Genomic DNA, 17,500 nt, shown 5'->3' with positions numbered 1-17,500 from the left:
TCATCCAGACCGGCGTGGACAACCCAGGTAAGGGCCGCGGGGGGGGGGGGGGGGCCGCAGGGTCCCGGTGCTTGTGGTGACCTTGAGGATGGAGGAGGAGCCGCAGCCCCCCCCACCCCACCTAGGTCCCTTCTGCTGAGTCACTGCCACCCCCCATCACCACCACCCCCACAGCATCAGCCTCCACCCAACTCATCACTAATCAATATTTAATGACTAAGATCAAACTGCTGTTTGATTATTCCGTTGAAAGGGGAATGTAACGGCAACATGGAGGTTTACAACTGAGAGTTTAAAGATGAAAAAGAAACATTTTCCAACAACCCCCCTCAGCTGGACATTTTTTAGAAAAACCATCAAGGACAAAATGAGGAACATTCAGCAACTTATCTTGTCTGAGTTGAGGTATTGAGACGAAGCTGCTCCTCCTCCTCCAGGCCACCCCTTCATCATGACGGTGGGCTGCGTGGCGGGGGACGAGGAGACCTACGAGGTCTTCAAGGACCTGCTGGACCCCATCATCGAGGACCGTCATGGAGGCTACAAACCTGCAGACAAACACAAGACAGACCTGAACCCAGACAACCTGCAGGTGTCAACACACACACACACACATTCCATAACTTGTGTACAGACTATAAACAATAGTTCATATTATTTATGACGTGACAGACGTGTTGAAGTTGCTGTTTAATGTGCAACTTAAGATTTTAAATGTTGTATTAAAATGTATGTTTTGCTTTGATAAATACTAAAGTCTTTACTTCCTGAAATGTATTTGACGTTAATTTAGTTTTTTTTACTTGAGGGAAATTGTGACGTTGCAGCAGAATAAAAGGGTCAAATGAAGCAATAACGATAAATGGTTTTATTTTGAGTATTTGGCAACTTTCAAAAGTGAAATATACAAAAAACAAACAAATATATGACATGGAAATACAGAATAGGGAGCACTCCTTCCCGTGTGTGCGCAGGGCGGTGATGACCTGGACCCCAACTACGTGCTGAGCTCCAGGGTTCGAACCGGTCGCAGCATCCGGGGCTTCTGCCTCCCGCCGCACTGCAGCCGCGGCGAGCGACGCGCCATCGAGAACCTCTCCATCGAAAGTGCGTGACTCTGCCGCCCCCTGCTGGCGGGGAACCGGTACTGCAGGGCGTCTGCAGCCCTAGTGGTTGTTGTGCCAATGTCTTGGCCTTAAAGCTCATTAAAGTGCCTTCACTTGTGAGATCTACATTTAGTCAAGTTGTATTTATCCATCTTCCCCCTGAACCAGATGTCTAGCACTAACTTATAATAAGACACTATTCCAAAAATCATTCTTGAATTTTTAAAAGTAACTTTATATTTTATTTGTATTATTACGTTCCACTCTGATGCCTGCAGACACCGCCTCTCTCCCTTTCCTTGTTTTGAGCAGATGCAGCATCTTCAGACTCTAAGATCCAAGTTGAATGTGGGTGTAATGTTTTCAGGGCGTGGTTCTGATGGAGCCTCAAAGAGGATTAGGACGCCAGGCAGCAGCTCCTCCTGCGTAATGCAGCGTTGACCTCCCGCAGGAGGCAGGGCTCTGCTCTGATCCCCTAACGCGCTTAGCGGCTAAAAGCAGCGCTCGGCGGGGCTGCGGCGGGGGCTCGGTGGGGGCGGGGCTGCGGCGGGGGCTCGGTGGGGGCGGGGCTGCGGCGGGGGCTCGGTGGGGGCGGGGCTGCGGCGTCAGTAAACAACTTGACACTCGTTTTGGTTTGAGCTTAAAGGTTCAAACCGCATCTCGGCAGCGGCTCAATGTTATGTTCTCGTCCTTCAGTGACATCATCATTATTTTATCTCTGCTCCTATAGCGAACGTATGGATGTGACAAAGTCGCGATGGGAACTCTGGCTCTTTCCAGGGATTATATATATATATATATATATATATATATATATATATATATATATATATATATATATATATATATATATATATATATATATATATATATATATATATATATATATATCTCTCTTAAAACATGTTGTGGAAAAAGGATCCTCGTTATAACACACTAATAGAATATTATGGTTAAATCATTTAACTTCTTGATCATATGAAGGAATATTTCTGTTTGTTATTTGTTGGATCATATTTCCGCCATTTAAATTGTGGCTCCACAGGGGCCACATGCACCACGCCCGGCTCTTAATGTTATTACCAAAGGGAGACGTTTCTGGATCCTGTTCAACAAATACCTTTTATAGGATCATCCCATTGTGTCTTTATTCATTTAGAAACTAAGACACCGGTTCGATGCCAGCGTCTGGTTCAAGGAACCAGACAGAACCGACTCGTTGGCGCCTGGATCCCGACGTCGGTGTCGTGGGTTCGATTCCTGGGGAGCGTGACCGTCACCGGCGCCCGCTCCTGATGATGGTTTTCATCATCGATGGTTTTGTCCAGAAAACTTCAAATAAGGAAACGTGCTCAGTTCCCTGACGACATTCTGACTTCCTGTTTGTCCAGAACTCAAAGACATGTTTCCTGTCGCACAGGACTAAAGAACGTTCAAGAAGCTGGAAGCAAAAAACACTAAAGTATTCAATTATGAAAGTAGTTGATTGCACTCAGCAAGCGTTGCTGCTTTAACAAGCAGCGTGGGAGCCGGGGCGGCCATCTTGGTCTGCTTGACCTGTTGACCCCTCTTGTAGTTGTAAACAAACCTAAAAGTCAAGGATTTAAATTCCACATCATGTCCTTGTTGCATGATGACAACGTGGTGACTCCCGGCGTCCCTGTTGGTGCCCCAACTTGGGGCCCCAACATGGCGTCCCGGTTGGGCCCCCAACATGGCGTCCTCCTCTCCTCAGGTCTGGACCTCCTGGACGGGGACCTGAAGGGAACCTACTACGCTCTGAAGAACATGACGGACGACGAGCAGCAGCAGCTCATCGACGACCACTTCCTGTTTGACAAGCCCGTGTCCCCGCTGCTGCTGGCCTCCGGCATGGCCCGCGACTGGCCCGACGGCCGCGGGATCTGGTGAGAGCGTCCGCAACCTCCATGACGGGAAGTCGCACCATCTGAGCGTTCGTCGATGTGTTTTTATTAGTTTCTCCCTGAAAGTGGACGAGTCCAATCCTCAGTGGAGCCCTGTGGGCGGAGGTTCTCCAGGTGGTGTTTTTGTTTATCAGAATAAGAGGATCTTACAGAATGCACAGGGATAACTTTTCGATGAGGGGTTGTAAATGTGGCCGTTCCTCCAAATAAACTGAAGGGGCGACGCGTGGAGCTTTTCGTTGTCTTTTTGCGCGTAGCGCACGGAGAGGGGGCGATCGGAAAGTGTCCCCGTCAGGCACGGTTTCCTTCATACGCTTGTTTGCTTCCAAAAGGAGACGTCGAGTGAAAGCCGTGTTCTGGGGCCGGGTGCGAACCGCTGAGGTTCGCGCCCGGCACATGGACCCTGCTCCCGCTCCGCCTCCCCCGTCCGCCCGTGAGTGGAGGCTGGCTTTGTACAACTGACTCCAGGTCGCATACAGCCCTCGTTTTTATTTCATCGTCACGTCTCTGAAACTCTCCTCTGATTGGTCCGCAGCGTCAACCTGCGCTCGGTTATTCCTGACTCGCCGCCGCTGTCTGCAAATGTCAGTTACCATGACAACCACTCCTCCCGGTTTATCCAGCTCGCTTCACGCGTCTGTGTAGCTCCGGTAAACATCCAAGGGGGTTCTAGGTGACCACGGCTCGCAGAGGGGCCGACGCCCACACCCCACACAAATCGCAAACGCAGGTGGAAGGAGGAGCCTCCAACATGGATTTCATGTTTTTGTTTCTCAAGTTAAGAAACAAAACGCAGACACTTCCGTACGTCAGGGTTCACTGAGCACACTGCCCCCGGTGGACACGGAAGGTTCTACACCATCCGCACAAGTAAAAACAAACTGCCTCGCCCACATCTCGGAAGCAGAATCTAGGCGCCATCTAGTGGAGGTCCATAGAAACCACAACCGAAGGTTTATGTTTAGAGAAGCCGGTTCCCTCCTAAAGCAGGAAGCTGAGCCGTGACTACCTGTGTCCGCAGGCACAACGACAACAAGACCTTCCTGGTGTGGGTGAACGAGGAGGACCACCTCAGGGTGATCTCCATGCAGAAGGGCGGCAACATGAAGGAGGTGTTCACCCGCTTCTGCACCGGCCTCACAAAGGTAGGTTGAGGTCGAGCCTCCGCCGCCGACGGTTCCACCGGCGGCCATGTTGTCTGGAGCTCTCTCTCTCTCCCTCCCTCCGGCAGATCGAGGGGCTGTTCAAGGAGCGATCACACGAGTTCATGTGGAACGAGCACCTGGGCTACGTGCTGACCTGCCCGTCCAACCTGGGCACGGGGCTGCGCGGCGGCGTGCACGTCAAGCTGCCCCACGTCAGCAAGCACGAGAAGTTCGGGGAGATCCTCAAGAGGCTGCGGCTGCAGAAACGCGGCACAGGTGAGGGAGGCTCCACCTGAGCCCTGCACCGTCACATTTGCAGATGCATGTAAAACACACTGACGACGCGATAAAGGTTCTAGTTCCACGTTCGGATCAGGACGCAGGTGGTGGTGGTTAAACATGGCTGACCTCCCCTCCCCCAGGTGGCGTGGACACTGCTGCAGTGGGCGGAGTCTTTGACATCTCCAACGCCGACCGCCTGGGCTTCTCAGAGGTGGAGCTGGTGCAGATGGTGGTGGATGGTGTCAAGCTGCTGGTGGACATGGAGAAGCGTCTGGAGGCGGGGCAGGCCATCGACGACCTCATGCCCGAGCAGAAGTGAACTGTCGACCTCTGACCTTTCAACCCCACCCGACCCCCACGCCCCACCCCCGCCGTTCACCAGTTAACAAGCCCCACCTCCGGGAAATGTTGGATGAACCATAACACCTGAAATAAAATCCTTGGCCCATGGAACCAGACTCTGCTTTATTTAGGGAGTTGTGTTTTGATGGCGGTGTGGAATGTTTTGGTGAAAGCTCTGCAGGTGCGTGGGCGTCGCCCGGGGCGTGCGCTGGTAAGTCATGACATCATCATTTAGAGTTGGTGTTATTGATCCGTGTCAGCGTTTGAAAATGAGTCTTACTCTCGTTAAACTCCCTCCAGAGGAAATTAGATGCTTTGTCCAAAACCTTGTCCAGTTTTAAAGTGTGAAAATAACGCTTGGGGCCCTGGTTGGGGCCCTGGGTGGGGCCGCGCCTCCATCTGTTAAAACTCTGGCAATGAAGCACAGGTGGTGCTGGGAGGGAGCTGAAAACTATTCTGTACGACTGACGCTACTTGGACATCAAACGCTGTCACGTTTGTGGGTGGGGCCGGGGCCTGGACGTGATGATGGGATGTTCATGTTTGAACGCACTATTTGAGACAAACATCAAAGTGATGTTGACTTGATCACCATGACACTCTGTCATCTCAGCTGGATTCTCTAGAATGAGTCTTCAAATCAGTTCAATGACGTCAAACTCCAAACAAACCCTTCAAACATGAAATCTAACGTCAGATTTTATTCATTTTCAATGAAGGTGACTTTAAGGAGCAGATTGAACCTGATCCCTGATCAGCGCCTGGTCCGGTGAACTCAGTTTGACATTTAAAAGTGATTTAAAAAGGACGCAGCTCTGAGTTTGTGGTTGAAAATACCACTCAGATGATGCATTCTAGCCGTTCTAACATGCCTCCATACCCTGCTGTTCCAAAACGGGCTGTTTTTTGTGGGAGGGGCCACCCTCCTGAGGCCCCAGCTTCTGTCAGCCAATGGGGTGTGAGCGTGGCTTCCGGGTTCTGCCGTCTTTACTCCGTCACTTCCACTGATTTCACTTCATCGTTCTAACAAAATGTGTTTTTGAACAACTTTGAGGTGAAATCATCCAGTTTGAATCTGCATCATATCACTATAGACAGCACAGTGCTGTATCTACAAGGACTCATTTTAAAGTTTATTCCCACCGCCAGACTGTAGTAGCTCAGCTGCACATGGTGGTAAGATAAAGTATATATTTAAATGTATTGATATTTCAAACTCAGGAGTGCTGTAATGATGGTGTTAGTTTAAATATGTTATTAAAATGTTTTGTTTGAGTAGAAAAGGTTAAAAAGATCAGAGCTACGTAGCTCAGTGATGTAATATGAGAGGTTTTCGTTTAAGATTTCATTTCGACACTACACTAACAGAAATGCTTAATTATATACACTAATATATTTAGAATGGTTTATTATCACCAAATTAATCTGAATATGAATGAGTTTGGGGCCTATCTTACGTCGCACAGCAACAAACGAGAGCTGCACGTAGGGAAGAAGGTTGCAGGAAGTGGCCCCCTGGTTTGGGAAGATATTATTATCATTATTATTATTATTATTATTATTATTAATAATAATAATAATAATAATTATAATAATGATGTAATTGTAATAAATGTAATCATAAATATAATAATAATAATAATATAATAATAATCCATATAATAATAAATATAATAATATTACATATACATATACATATACATATAATAATAATGATAATAATCATAATAATAATAATAAATGTAGCTGCAGGCAGCAGTCCACAGGGTCCAGTTTATTCCTTTTAGGTAGGTATTGATTAACTATAAAAAAAAACAATGTTTGGGATGCACATGTTTATAACAACAGCCTGTCATTTGTGATGTATGTATAACACACACGCCATCGTAAGAAAGGTAAATCAATGATTCACCTTCATTTTCATTTTTTTCTAGCTTGTATTTATAAGTTAAGTAGTTGGTGTTGTTGGTGAATGTGACACAGCAGGAGCCTCCAGGTTGCAGTGCATCATGGGTAACTTCTACATTCCACGCATGTTGTATTGGACCAGGTAACACTGCATGCTTCTCCGAGTGCTGCTACCTTGTTGTGGTGGAGAGGCTTGCGTGCCTCCGTGACTCAGAAGGCTATACCGGAGGGGGTTCATACCCTCAGTAGGTTCAACCAAGCCGGGCAGGTTTTTTGAGTAGAGGCCGGACGAAAAGCAGCACCTGGTCCTCCAGGTTGGGGGTTGGGCGTGGGGCTAACAACCTCACCCCGTAAAACACTTCCTGTTACAGAAACGCCAACAAGAGACCAAGACATCAACACCTTGGCCCAGGGAAGAGAGGGGTCTTCGATGAGAAGGTTTATGACGCCTCGGGGTGAAAGCCAGAAGTCTCTGGAAGCGACGAGGCCGACCACCCTTCTTTCGACCAGGGCTGCCCACATGGGATCGTGGAACGTGAGAACCATGTACGAAACAGGGAAGACATTCCAAGTAGCAGCAGCGATGAGGAACTATAATCTCACGGTTCTAGGTATAAGTGAGAAAAGATGGACACAGTCCGGACAGAAACGACTGCCCACAGGAGAGATGCTGCTGTACTCCGGACATGAAGAGGACAACGCCCCCCACACCCAAGGAGCACTGATGTTATCTAAAACCGCCCAGAGAGCGCTCACTGGATGGGAAGCCCATGGTCCAAGAATCATCACCGCATCCTTCCGAACCAAGAAATAGAAGATCAACATGAACATCATACAGTGTTATGCCCCTACCAACGATGCCGAGGAATCAGGAAAAGACCAGTTCTACAATAGACTGCAGTCCATCATAGAAACGCACTCGGAGAGAAACATCACAATCCTGATGGGAGACCTTAACGCAAAGGTCGGAAGGGACAACACAGGATACGAGGATATCATGGGAAAACATGGACTGGGGGTCATGAACGAAAACGGAGAGAGGCTGGCGGACCTGTGCTCTATGAACAGCCTGGTCATAGGGGGCACCGTTTTTCCCCATAAGAACATCCACAAGGCCACCTGGGTATCGCCAGACCACTCCACCGAGAACCAGATCGATCATGTCTGTATTAGTAGGAAATTCAGGAGGTCCATGCAGAATGTTAGAGCACAGAGAGGAGCAGATGTAGCCTCAGACCACCACCTAGTTGTAGCCAGCCTGAAGCTTAAACTGAGAAAGAACTGGATGTCAGCACATACAACAAGGCACAGGTACAATACAGCTTTTTTAAGAGACACCAGCAAACAGGAAGAGTTCAGTGTAACACTCAGCTATAAGTACCAAGTCCTACAAGAGCTGCTGGAAGAGGACGAGTGCACTATGGAGAACAGATGGAAGGAGATAAAGGAGGCGGTTACATCTACCTGCCAAGAAGTGCTTGGCCCCAAGAAGAAACAACACAAGGAGTGGATCTCAGGGGACAGCCTGCAAAAGATCCAAGAGCGGAAGGAGAAGAAGGCGGCAGTGAACAACAGCCGAACAAGAGCAGAGAAAGCCAAGGCACAAGAAAGGTACGAAGAGGGGAACAAGCTAGTGAAGAAGAGCATCAGAGCCGACAAACGAAAGTACATGGACAGCCTTGCAACGGAAGCAGGGCAAGCGGCAAGAGAGGGAAATATGAGGGAGCTGTACAGCATCACCAAGAAGCTGTCAGGAAAGCACAGCAAGCCAGAACGACCGGTGAAGGACAAAGAGGGAAGACCGATAAAGGGAGATGATTTACAGAAGAACAGATGGAAGGAGTATTTTGAAGAACTGCTAAACAGGCCAGCACCACAGAACCCACCAGACATCACACAGGCTGACACAGAACTACCTATAGCCTGCAACGCACCAACCATGGAAGAGATTAGGAAAGCCATCAAGGAGCTGAGGAACGGAAAGTCTGCAGGACCAGACAACATCCCTGCAGAGGCACTGAAGTCAGATATCGAAACCACTGTGAAGATGCTCCACCCACTCTTCATGAAGGTCTGGGAGGAAGAAGTCCCAGGAGACTGGAAAGAGGGATACCTCACCAAGATTCCAAAGAAAGGCGACCTCAGTAACTGCGGAAATTATAGAGGGATCACACTGCTATCAGTGCCAGGGAAGGTTTTTAACAGAGTTATCTTGAACAGGATGAAGGACCTCATTGACGCACAACTCCGTGACGAGCAGGCCGGCTTCCGCAAAAACCGATCCTGCACAGACCAGATTGCAGCACTCCGCATAATTGTAGAGCAGTCCATAGAGTGGAACTCACCCCTGTATGTCAACTTTGTGGACTATGAGAAAGCTTTCGACAGCTTAGACAGAGAGACCCTCTGGAAGCTCCTCCGCCGCTACGGAGTGCCAACCAAGATCGTGTCTATCATCAGGAACTCTTATGAGGGATTGACATGTAAGGTCATCCACGGAGGACAGCTAACAGATGCATTCCAAGTGAGGACTGGTGTCAGACAAGGCTGTCTGCTCTCGCCCTTTCTCTTCTTGCTAGCGATCGACTGGATAATGAAGATCTCTACCGCACAGAGAAGGAACGGCATTCAGTGGACTCCTTGGACGCAAATGGATGACTTGGACTACGCCGATGACCTGGCGCTACTGTCACACACCCAACACCAGATGCAGGAGAAGACCAACAACGTGGCATCCACCTCAGCACAAGTGGGACTCATCATCCACAAGGGAAAGACCAAGATCCTCAAGATCAATGCAGCCAACACTGACGCAATCATGCTGGAGGGGGAGGCACTGGAAGAAATTGAATCCTTCACCTACCTTGGCAGTGTCATTGATAAGGAAGGTGGCACAGATGCAGACGTGAAATCACGAATCAGGAAAGCACGCGCAGCATTCGTGCAACTACGGAACATTTGGAACTCCAAAGAACTGACCACCAACACCAAAGTCAGATTCTTCAACACCAACGTCAAGGCAGTCCTCCTATACGGAGCAGAAACATGGAGAACTACAGCTGCTACCACCAAGAAAGTACAGGTCTTCATTAACAGCTGCCTACGGAAGATCCTTCACATTCGATGGCCAGACACCATCAGTAACACTGAACTCTGGGGAAGAACAAACCAGCTGCCCGCGGAAGAAGAAATTAAGAAGCGCCGATGGCGCTGGATAGGCCACACCCTGCGAAAGCCCACAAATTCCATCATAAGTCAAGCCCTTAAATGGAACCCACAGGGAAAGCGGAAAAGGGGTCGCCAAGAAACACCTGGCGCAGAGACCTGGAGGCAGACACCAAGACAGCCCAAGATAGAGATGCCTGGAGATCGCTTGTGACGGCCTATGCCCCAGAAGGGGTAGCAGGCTCTGATGAACACTGCATGACACACGTTGTCATAGTTTCATTGTGACCGACCTTGACAACTGGATTTTTGGACAATGGCTTCTTTATTGTCTTCGATTTTCAGCTAATTCTTTTGGCATCTGGAACAATAACAATAACAAACTTTGTAATCAGGGTTTGTTTAATTAATTAATTAATCATTCATGTTTTTTATTGTTTTTTCATGAATCTGGCAAAGTAATGAGGACCAAAGAGATAAAATATCAATGGAACGGATCCACATCTACCAGGGAAGAAAGTTCATAAATATAAACGTAAACATAGATGTTGGTAACCTCGAAACATCGAGTGACCGAGTCTACACTGCACACTGGACACACTCCAATGTACATTCTGAATCACTATCTGTACATTTATAGTATATAAATATTTTCATGGTCTGACCAGCGATGGACACTTATCACCTGGTCCCCGGGCGCGTCCACGTACGCTGCCCACTGCTCCTGGCTGTGGCCCCGGAGGAAGGACAAGCCAGGATGGTTCAATGCAGAGGAGCCATTTCACCAGCACCATCAAAGCATGTGTGTGTGTGTGTGTGTGTGCAAGCATGTGTTGTAGTGTGGTGTGGTGTGCTGCGTGACAAATAAAGACTGTTTCTGTTTCTATTAAATAATATGATGACGTCATAAAGTGTCTTACTGTAAATATCATTTATAGTAAATATGATGACATCATAAAGCATCTTACTGTAATTATCATCTTGTTCCAATCGTTTTTGAATGTTGGCGTGTCGGTGAAGCACGGCCGTCCGGATACTTTGGGTCAGATTACGTTGGTTTCTCACTAATATCTGCTCCGAATGTGGATCAATTTGGATGGAAGTTGGACCCAGGATCCTTGTGACGTAGCGGTTCTAACGACACCTCCACCGTGTCCGTAGATTCTGCCGCTGTTCTGTTCCAGAGTTTTAGCCCGAGAAATTCAGAGGAAAATATCCAAACAATAACAACAGGTGTGATTGTCAACTGAATGACACACAACGTCATCATATTCAAATTTATTTCATGTATTTTGAAACAATTTTGAAAATAGAAGTTTACTTTGGCACTGAGGAAAAACCTGAGGAGAAAAATACACAAAATCTGTCATACACAAACAAATCCTTAATAATAATTTATAGTGCGAAATATAATATAGTGCAATATTCGGGTATTGCAGCTCATCTCTACAATCCAACGCATTGAAAGAAAACGTGATAAATGTGATTTTAATAAGCCTGAGAGACGAACAGTAACACTGATTAAGAGGTTGATATTTGCCGTTTTACTTCAGTTATTACAACTCGGTCACAGAAAAATAAGTCTAAAATGTATAATTATTATTTTTTGAATGAATACAATCCATGAAGCGGGTGCCACAGGCCCTCACGCTGACGCATTCACTGACGTGACAAAATGAAAAAATAATAAATAATTTCCCGAATCATACGTTCGGTCACAAAGAAAATAAAAAAATGTCCTTGTCTTGGGTTTCCCCAACGTTGCTGCTTTGATCCACAGCGAGCACATACAACACCAGACACATTCCAACTTGTTAGAGTTGAAATGAATATGACGACTGGTGACGGAGGCTCAGGTGTTGGTGTAGAAGGAGTCGGATGGTGCAGAGGTGCTGGTGGGAGCCGCCGAGCTCACGTTGAACACGTCTGCAACACAGGAAGCTCTCAAATGTCAGGGGCTTTTATACAGACGGATACTGGGTAGTACACTGTGTCCTGAGAACACTGTATACTGGTTAGTACTCTGTACTGCATTGTACAACGGTAGGAAGTAATATTTCCTGAAATCAATTTAAAGTCTGTAAGTTAAAAGGGAAAACAATACAACAATGTCTGAAAGTCATTGTGCATTCATTAATTCATATTTGTTTTGAGTTTGTTTGACGAGCTCTTTATTGTTAATTAACTGATTTAAATCATCCAAATTTAATACGTTTGCTCTACTTTTTAATCTCAGTCAACGCTACGTAATTCATTGTTGTACTTTTCAGTAACGACAGTTTCATACCTCTCGCTCTTCCCCAAGACCTGAGGAAGCCGAGCCTGCTGGACCGCGTTCCGGCGGAGGTGCTCTGAGGAGGAAACACCACCCAAAATGACTTTGACTTGAAAATGTCTCCGAACGCTGTTCATAAGCAGGAGGTGAAGAGGAAGCTGCTCTTACCTTTGTTTTGCTGCCCTGGCTGCGTGAGTACGCCGCCAGTTCAGAACGCACCTAAAATATAATGAAATAACACTGCTTTAAACTCAGATTCATTGTTATTTGTTACAATGCAAAGGAACTCAAGTCACATGTAATAATTCGATGGCATAATACATAGAATGAAATAAGTTGATTGTTGTGTGATTTAAGCAGCCACACCCGTCTTGGGTGTAGTTAATTGGGCCCAGGAGCAGAGGTGGCTGTGCACCTGTTGCTCACCAGAGCAATAGATAAACACAGGTTAAATCAGCCATCCCCACATACACGGGGAGAGCCTTTGTCATGACAAGCTATCATCTGCTCCCGGCTTGTTACATCCGTCCACCTTCTACAAACTGCTGTGTTTGTAGCGTCATGGCCAGTGTGGTGATTCCCCTGCCACACGTCACCTACGTGGCTTTTCTAGGGGCTCGCCAACACAGAGACACCGGCCATGATGGGACAAACACATCTGTTTATTGTAAAAGTGTTAAAAGTCGTCATGACAGAGGCTCTCCCTGTGTGTGTGGGGATGGCTGATTTTAACCCGTGTTCATTGATTGCTCTGATGGACAACAGGTGGCGTACAGCCACCCCTGCTCCTGGACCCAATTAACTACACCCAAGATGGCTTTGGCTGCTCAAATCACACCATCCCCACACCACACTGATATACACACCTTTCTGTCCAGTATTGTTCCAAACACCAATATGAAGAGGCCCTTTGCGAAGACACAATTATTAGAGGTGAATACACTGTCGGCACTGGGATATTTTACTGTATATATCTCTCTTCTTTACCGGTTACTCTAGTACAGTAGCCTGTAGTAAGTCAATAGCCAGTAAGCCTGCGGTCAGTAAACTAAGCAGTTTTCTGATGCGGGAAACACTAAAGTTCAAATCCTGAATTATCAAAGACAATAGGACAAAATAATCATAAATGTCTCAAAAAAATTGCTGGGACTGAAATTACAATTACTTGATAAAGAGACTTTAGACTTGTTTATAGAACTGTTGCATAAAAGCATCACACTTGAGAGAGTGCCGATGTGTATCAGGCCTCTTGCTCGATTATAACTGTAGCTACTTGACAGACTGCTGTAATTCAGCCTCATCTACCTGCAGTGAATTGAAGAATGCAAAGGCAATGTGGATTCCTTTTTCTCTTGGGTTGGTCATGGTTCCCACTCCCAGAGCCCAGGTGGTCCCAAAGAATGGAGTGAGAACAGCCAGAGAGCGAACGATGACCAGCAGCGTATGCCGCTGACCGGGCTGGGAGGACTCCCCCAGACTCCGACTCCTCAGCATCTTGTACAGAACCAGCAGCAGGATCAGCAGGTTGATTAACACGATCAGGAGCGCTGGAATCACAAACGCAAGCAGGGCCTTGGACTCAAACCAGTTCAGCCAGCAGGCTTCCGTCCTGCGGATGTACACACCCTGTGGCGCCGTCACAGCAATGGTGATCGTGGTGATGATGACAGAAGTGCCATAGCCTATTGAAAAACCAATGGCTAGCATAGCGCCGTCCGACAGGCTGGTAGCAAACACGCTGACGGTGCGGTAGAGCAGCAGCATGGCGGACACCAACATCCAGAAGAACATGGCCAGGTAGAACAGATGGATGAAGAAGGTCGCCGTTCTGCATGCCGGGAGATTTAAGGACTGGTCATCTGCAATGGCAGCCCCAATGATGAACCAGATGTCCGCAATGAGGAGGGACAAGGCAATGTTGACGATACAAACGTGACGCAGGTAGGAAGTGGAGTTTTTATTAACTTTTGTCCATATGATGCCCTCGATGAGCAGGCAGATCACCAGACAGGCCATGGATATGGCCACACCGGCGTAGGTTATCTTATCCAAATTCGGTATATTTGGCACAAAGGGTGACATGAGAATGGAGAAGGAGGTGAGGTGATTGCAGATGCAGGTGACCCTGTTGTCTACCTGGCCCACTAGCTCACACCCCTGGTCGTCCCAGGCGCCGAGACCCCCCAACAGGCTGAAGTTCCAGAAGACGCACTCCGGGTTGCCGAGGGTCTCGTTGAACACATCAAAAGTAAACGAAGCGCTGCTGACAGTAGTGTTGGCCTTGACCAGAACCACGTTCCCGTTGATGACATTGGAAGAGTCATTGTTGGCGTTTGTCGGGGGAAGCACATTGTCCAGTGACTCGAATGTTATGGTGGTGATGTCGCTGACCGACTGGTCTGACACAGAAATCTCTAACACCACAGAAGAGTTCAGATCCGCATTGAAAAAGTCGGTGAATGTGGTTTTGTTCAGGATAATGAGTCTGGTGGTAATTTCAAAAGAGTCGTTCGTCAAGGCGTCCGACACAGTCTCGATGGCGGCCAGCAAGGCCGAGCTGTCGGTTCTAGCTTCCAGAATGCCAGTTCTTACTGTTGAGACACTATTTGTGGTGGTGTTGGCATTCAGAGTTTCCCACGAAGCTCTTGCTTCATCTGCTATGATGACATTGACAGTTACCAGAATGTCCTGAAAACCAAATGAATGAAAACATTTCATAAATGTTTGATGAGAATAGTAGAAACTTGTTTGTATCTCACTAAAGGCAAAATTTCAAGATTGAACATGGCTTCTGAAGCACAGACTGAACTACAATTTTTACATTATTCACATACCGTCATGAGGAAACGATTAATCGGTGTAGACTGTGACGTGTTCGCAATTTCCACCAGGATCCTGACTACTGCCCCGATGTTGGCCGGCGATTCCACCACTTGCGCAGTGGAGTTGATGGTGACGTTGCTGAGTTCTTGCAAGAACCCAGGTAATGAGAACTCATCCAGGAACTAAGAATGAAATGAGAAGAAATATTTAAATTGTTGAGTAATGGGACTTTTTTGTCTCTGTTACATAAAGAATAACAAAGAAAACTCCTGGTTGCGTACCCTGTAGGCTAAGGCATGGACCCGATCAGCAAGTATAATTTGCATACTGTAGACCGTCCATGGTGCATGATTTGCTATCCCTGACCTAATCTTAATTATTGTAATTTGTTTCACACTTTATATAAGGCCAATATATAAACTTTTTTTTATCAGAACCATCTTCTACAGTATGTGCTTCTGTGGGTCCATTAAAAACCCAAATACTTGTCTTTAACATTTAATTAAAACATTTTAGCCCGATCGGGCAACTATCTGACCAGTATTTGTGCCTGTGTATCCCATGTGATTAGATTAAACTGTCATGGCCATTCAGAGCTAAACCACTAATTCCCTGCACCGCAATCACCTGGGATTGAAAGAGCAGTTCATCAATCACTTTCAGGACACAGGTGTTTCGGCGATCTCCCCATTCACCGTCTGTTCGACAAACCGCTGTCTTCTGCCCAATCTCGTCGTTTTCGCAGGGAGCAACCCCCTTGTCTCCAAGCCTTCCATTACCAAACACAGGGTCCTCGAAACATGTGAACGCTACAGGAAAAAGAGAAAGTGTTTCACTCGAGTGGAGCGTGGTCCGTCTATGGGTGATTACTCTGTCAGTGGAACAAATTCTGTCCTGGGCTCGAAACCAGCTGTCTGCACATTACAAGGTGAGATATTCAGATCACTGCTCTACTATGAAAGAAGAAGAAGAAGAAGAAGAAGAAGAAAAAAAACAGTCTTTATTTATCACGCAACACACCACACTACAACACACACACACACATGCACATGCTTTGATGGTGCCGGTGAAATGGATTCTCTGCTTTTGACCCATCCTGGCTTGTCCTTCCTCCGGGGGCACAGCAGGAGCAGTGGGCAGCGTACGTGGACGCGCCCGGGGACCAGGTGATAAATGTCCATCGCTGGTCAGACCATGATGGGTGCATGTTTTTGAGGGGGGTCCTTACTGACGTGAGGTGGAGGAAACCCCATGTGAGCACGGGGAGAACATGCAAACTCCACACAGAAAGGCTCCTGTTTGGGAGATAACCGCCGGAGCACGGTGCCAACTACAAAGATAAGTAATATGAAATGTTCGCTATATGAGTTTCCAGTTACAGTAGTGTAGTGAACTTGCTAGCTAGCAGCTAGAATACCCCAGCCTCTGGTGGTCCTCTACCTCATCCCTAGTTCTTGCCAGAGGGTAACGCTCACTGACTTAGAGGGGATGTGACACCATAATCATAACACAAAAAGAATCAGGCAAGAAGTCAAAGTCCACAAGGTTTATTCCAAAAAGACAGGCAGGGGTCAAAACCAGGAGATGAGTCAGAGAACGCATGCTTATCCGGCAGGGAATCAGGCAGAGAATCACAGAGTCCAGGGAATCAGGCAGAGAATCACAGAGTCCAGGAATCAGGCAGAAAATCAGAGTCCAGGCAGAGGTTTGGACGGAAGGTACAGGAAACAGGTCATAGACCGGGAAAGCTCAGCATAATGCAAAGACAATCTGGCAGAGAACACAGGGAAGTGGACTGGTGTTTATACTAAGGAGGGAATTTGAAAGCGACTAAGGAGAGAACAGGAAACCAGATGAAGGGAGTGACAGCAAAGCAGAGTCAGTTAGACTTCTCACAAATTATTCCTGGTAGTATCTTAAACAGGTTTTTTTGGTCCTTCATTATTACTAACATGTATGTAGTATGCAAGTTAATTACCTTTGATTTTTGACAGTTTCTACTGATCTACAGCCTTTGTTCTGGAGATATAACTGCTGACTCACATTACATGGACACGAGTGACGTCTCCTGAGTAAGCAGTAGATCAATGTCTATGCAGTCGACAAGGTATTTAGTCGAAAAGGTATTTAACTCTCGTTTAAACATAGTAACTGTGTCATGTAAAACAGCTAGAAGTTTCACATTTCATGTTGGTTTGCCTTAGAATTAAAATGTAACTTAACATTTGACTTAAAATGTACTTTAGTTTGAAACAAGCACAGTTCAGTCACTGAAACTGACACTTACTGTCCGTGGAGAGTACCAGAGTTATTTCTTCTTTGAATTGGGGGTTGTCCCTCTCCTCACAGGTGAGCAGGACTTGCCGGTTTCCACAGATGGTTTGGTAGTTATGGGTGAAACACCCTGAGCCGCTTCCTGAAAGCACAGTGCAACCAAATGCTCAGGTCTGGATTTGTAACAGGATGAATTCACATGTCAGGAGCAACACCAGCCAAACTGTGCTGTTCCTTCCTCTGTTCATCATATTT

At 46.9% G+C, this 17,500-nt stretch overlaps 2 protein-coding genes and 1 long non-coding RNA gene across 3 annotated transcripts in view; 1 reads left to right on the top strand and 2 right to left on the bottom strand.

Annotated features, from left to right (window-relative positions):
• Positions 1-4,911, top strand: part of LOC307248084 (creatine kinase B-type) — a 5,999-nt gene extending 1,088 nt beyond the window's left edge. Inside the window, exons 2-8 of the mRNA XM_080024302.1 lie at positions 1-27; positions 438-592; positions 975-1,107; positions 2,842-3,013; positions 4,053-4,176; positions 4,263-4,452; positions 4,599-4,911. The exon at positions 1-27 is cut by the window's left edge and continues 174 nt beyond it. Coding sequence (XP_079880428.1) covers positions 1-27; positions 438-592; positions 975-1,107; positions 2,842-3,013; positions 4,053-4,176; positions 4,263-4,452; positions 4,599-4,777 — 980 coding nt within the window. The 3' untranslated portion in view covers positions 4,778-4,911. The remainder of the gene's footprint in view (positions 28-437; positions 593-974; positions 1,108-2,841; positions 3,014-4,052; positions 4,177-4,262; positions 4,453-4,598) is intronic.
• A 6,372-nt stretch (positions 4,912-11,283) lies between these two features.
• Positions 11,284-15,297, bottom strand: LOC307247852 (adhesion G protein-coupled receptor F5-like; the record flags this gene model as incomplete). The annotated part of the gene is made up of 7 exons (XM_080023971.1): positions 11,284-11,799; positions 12,161-12,224; positions 12,317-12,367; positions 13,015-13,056; positions 13,454-14,836; positions 14,983-15,153; positions 15,253-15,297. 7 exons carry the CDS (start codon positions 15,295-15,297, stop codon positions 11,726-11,728), a joined length of 1,830 nt encoding a protein of 609 aa, XP_079880097.1. The 3' UTR covers positions 11,284-11,725.
• Positions 15,298-15,650: 353 nt separating this feature from the next.
• The window catches only part of LOC307244640, a 2,319-nt gene continuing 469 nt past the window's right edge, over positions 15,651-17,500 (bottom strand). Inside the window, exons 2-3 of the long non-coding RNA XR_013844654.1 lie at positions 17,259-17,387; positions 15,651-15,780 (exon numbers count right to left, since the gene is read on the bottom strand). This is a non-coding gene — a long non-coding RNA (uncharacterized lncRNA). The remainder of the gene's footprint in view (positions 15,781-17,258; positions 17,388-17,500) is intronic.

This window comes from Zeus faber, assembly GCF_960531495.2.
Source record: "Zeus faber genome assembly, chromosome: 2".
NCBI lineage: Eukaryota > Metazoa > Chordata > Actinopteri > Zeiformes > Zeidae > Zeus > Zeus faber.
Note: the sequence above shows the minus strand (reverse complement) of the source record. Positions and strands in the feature narration are given on the sequence as shown.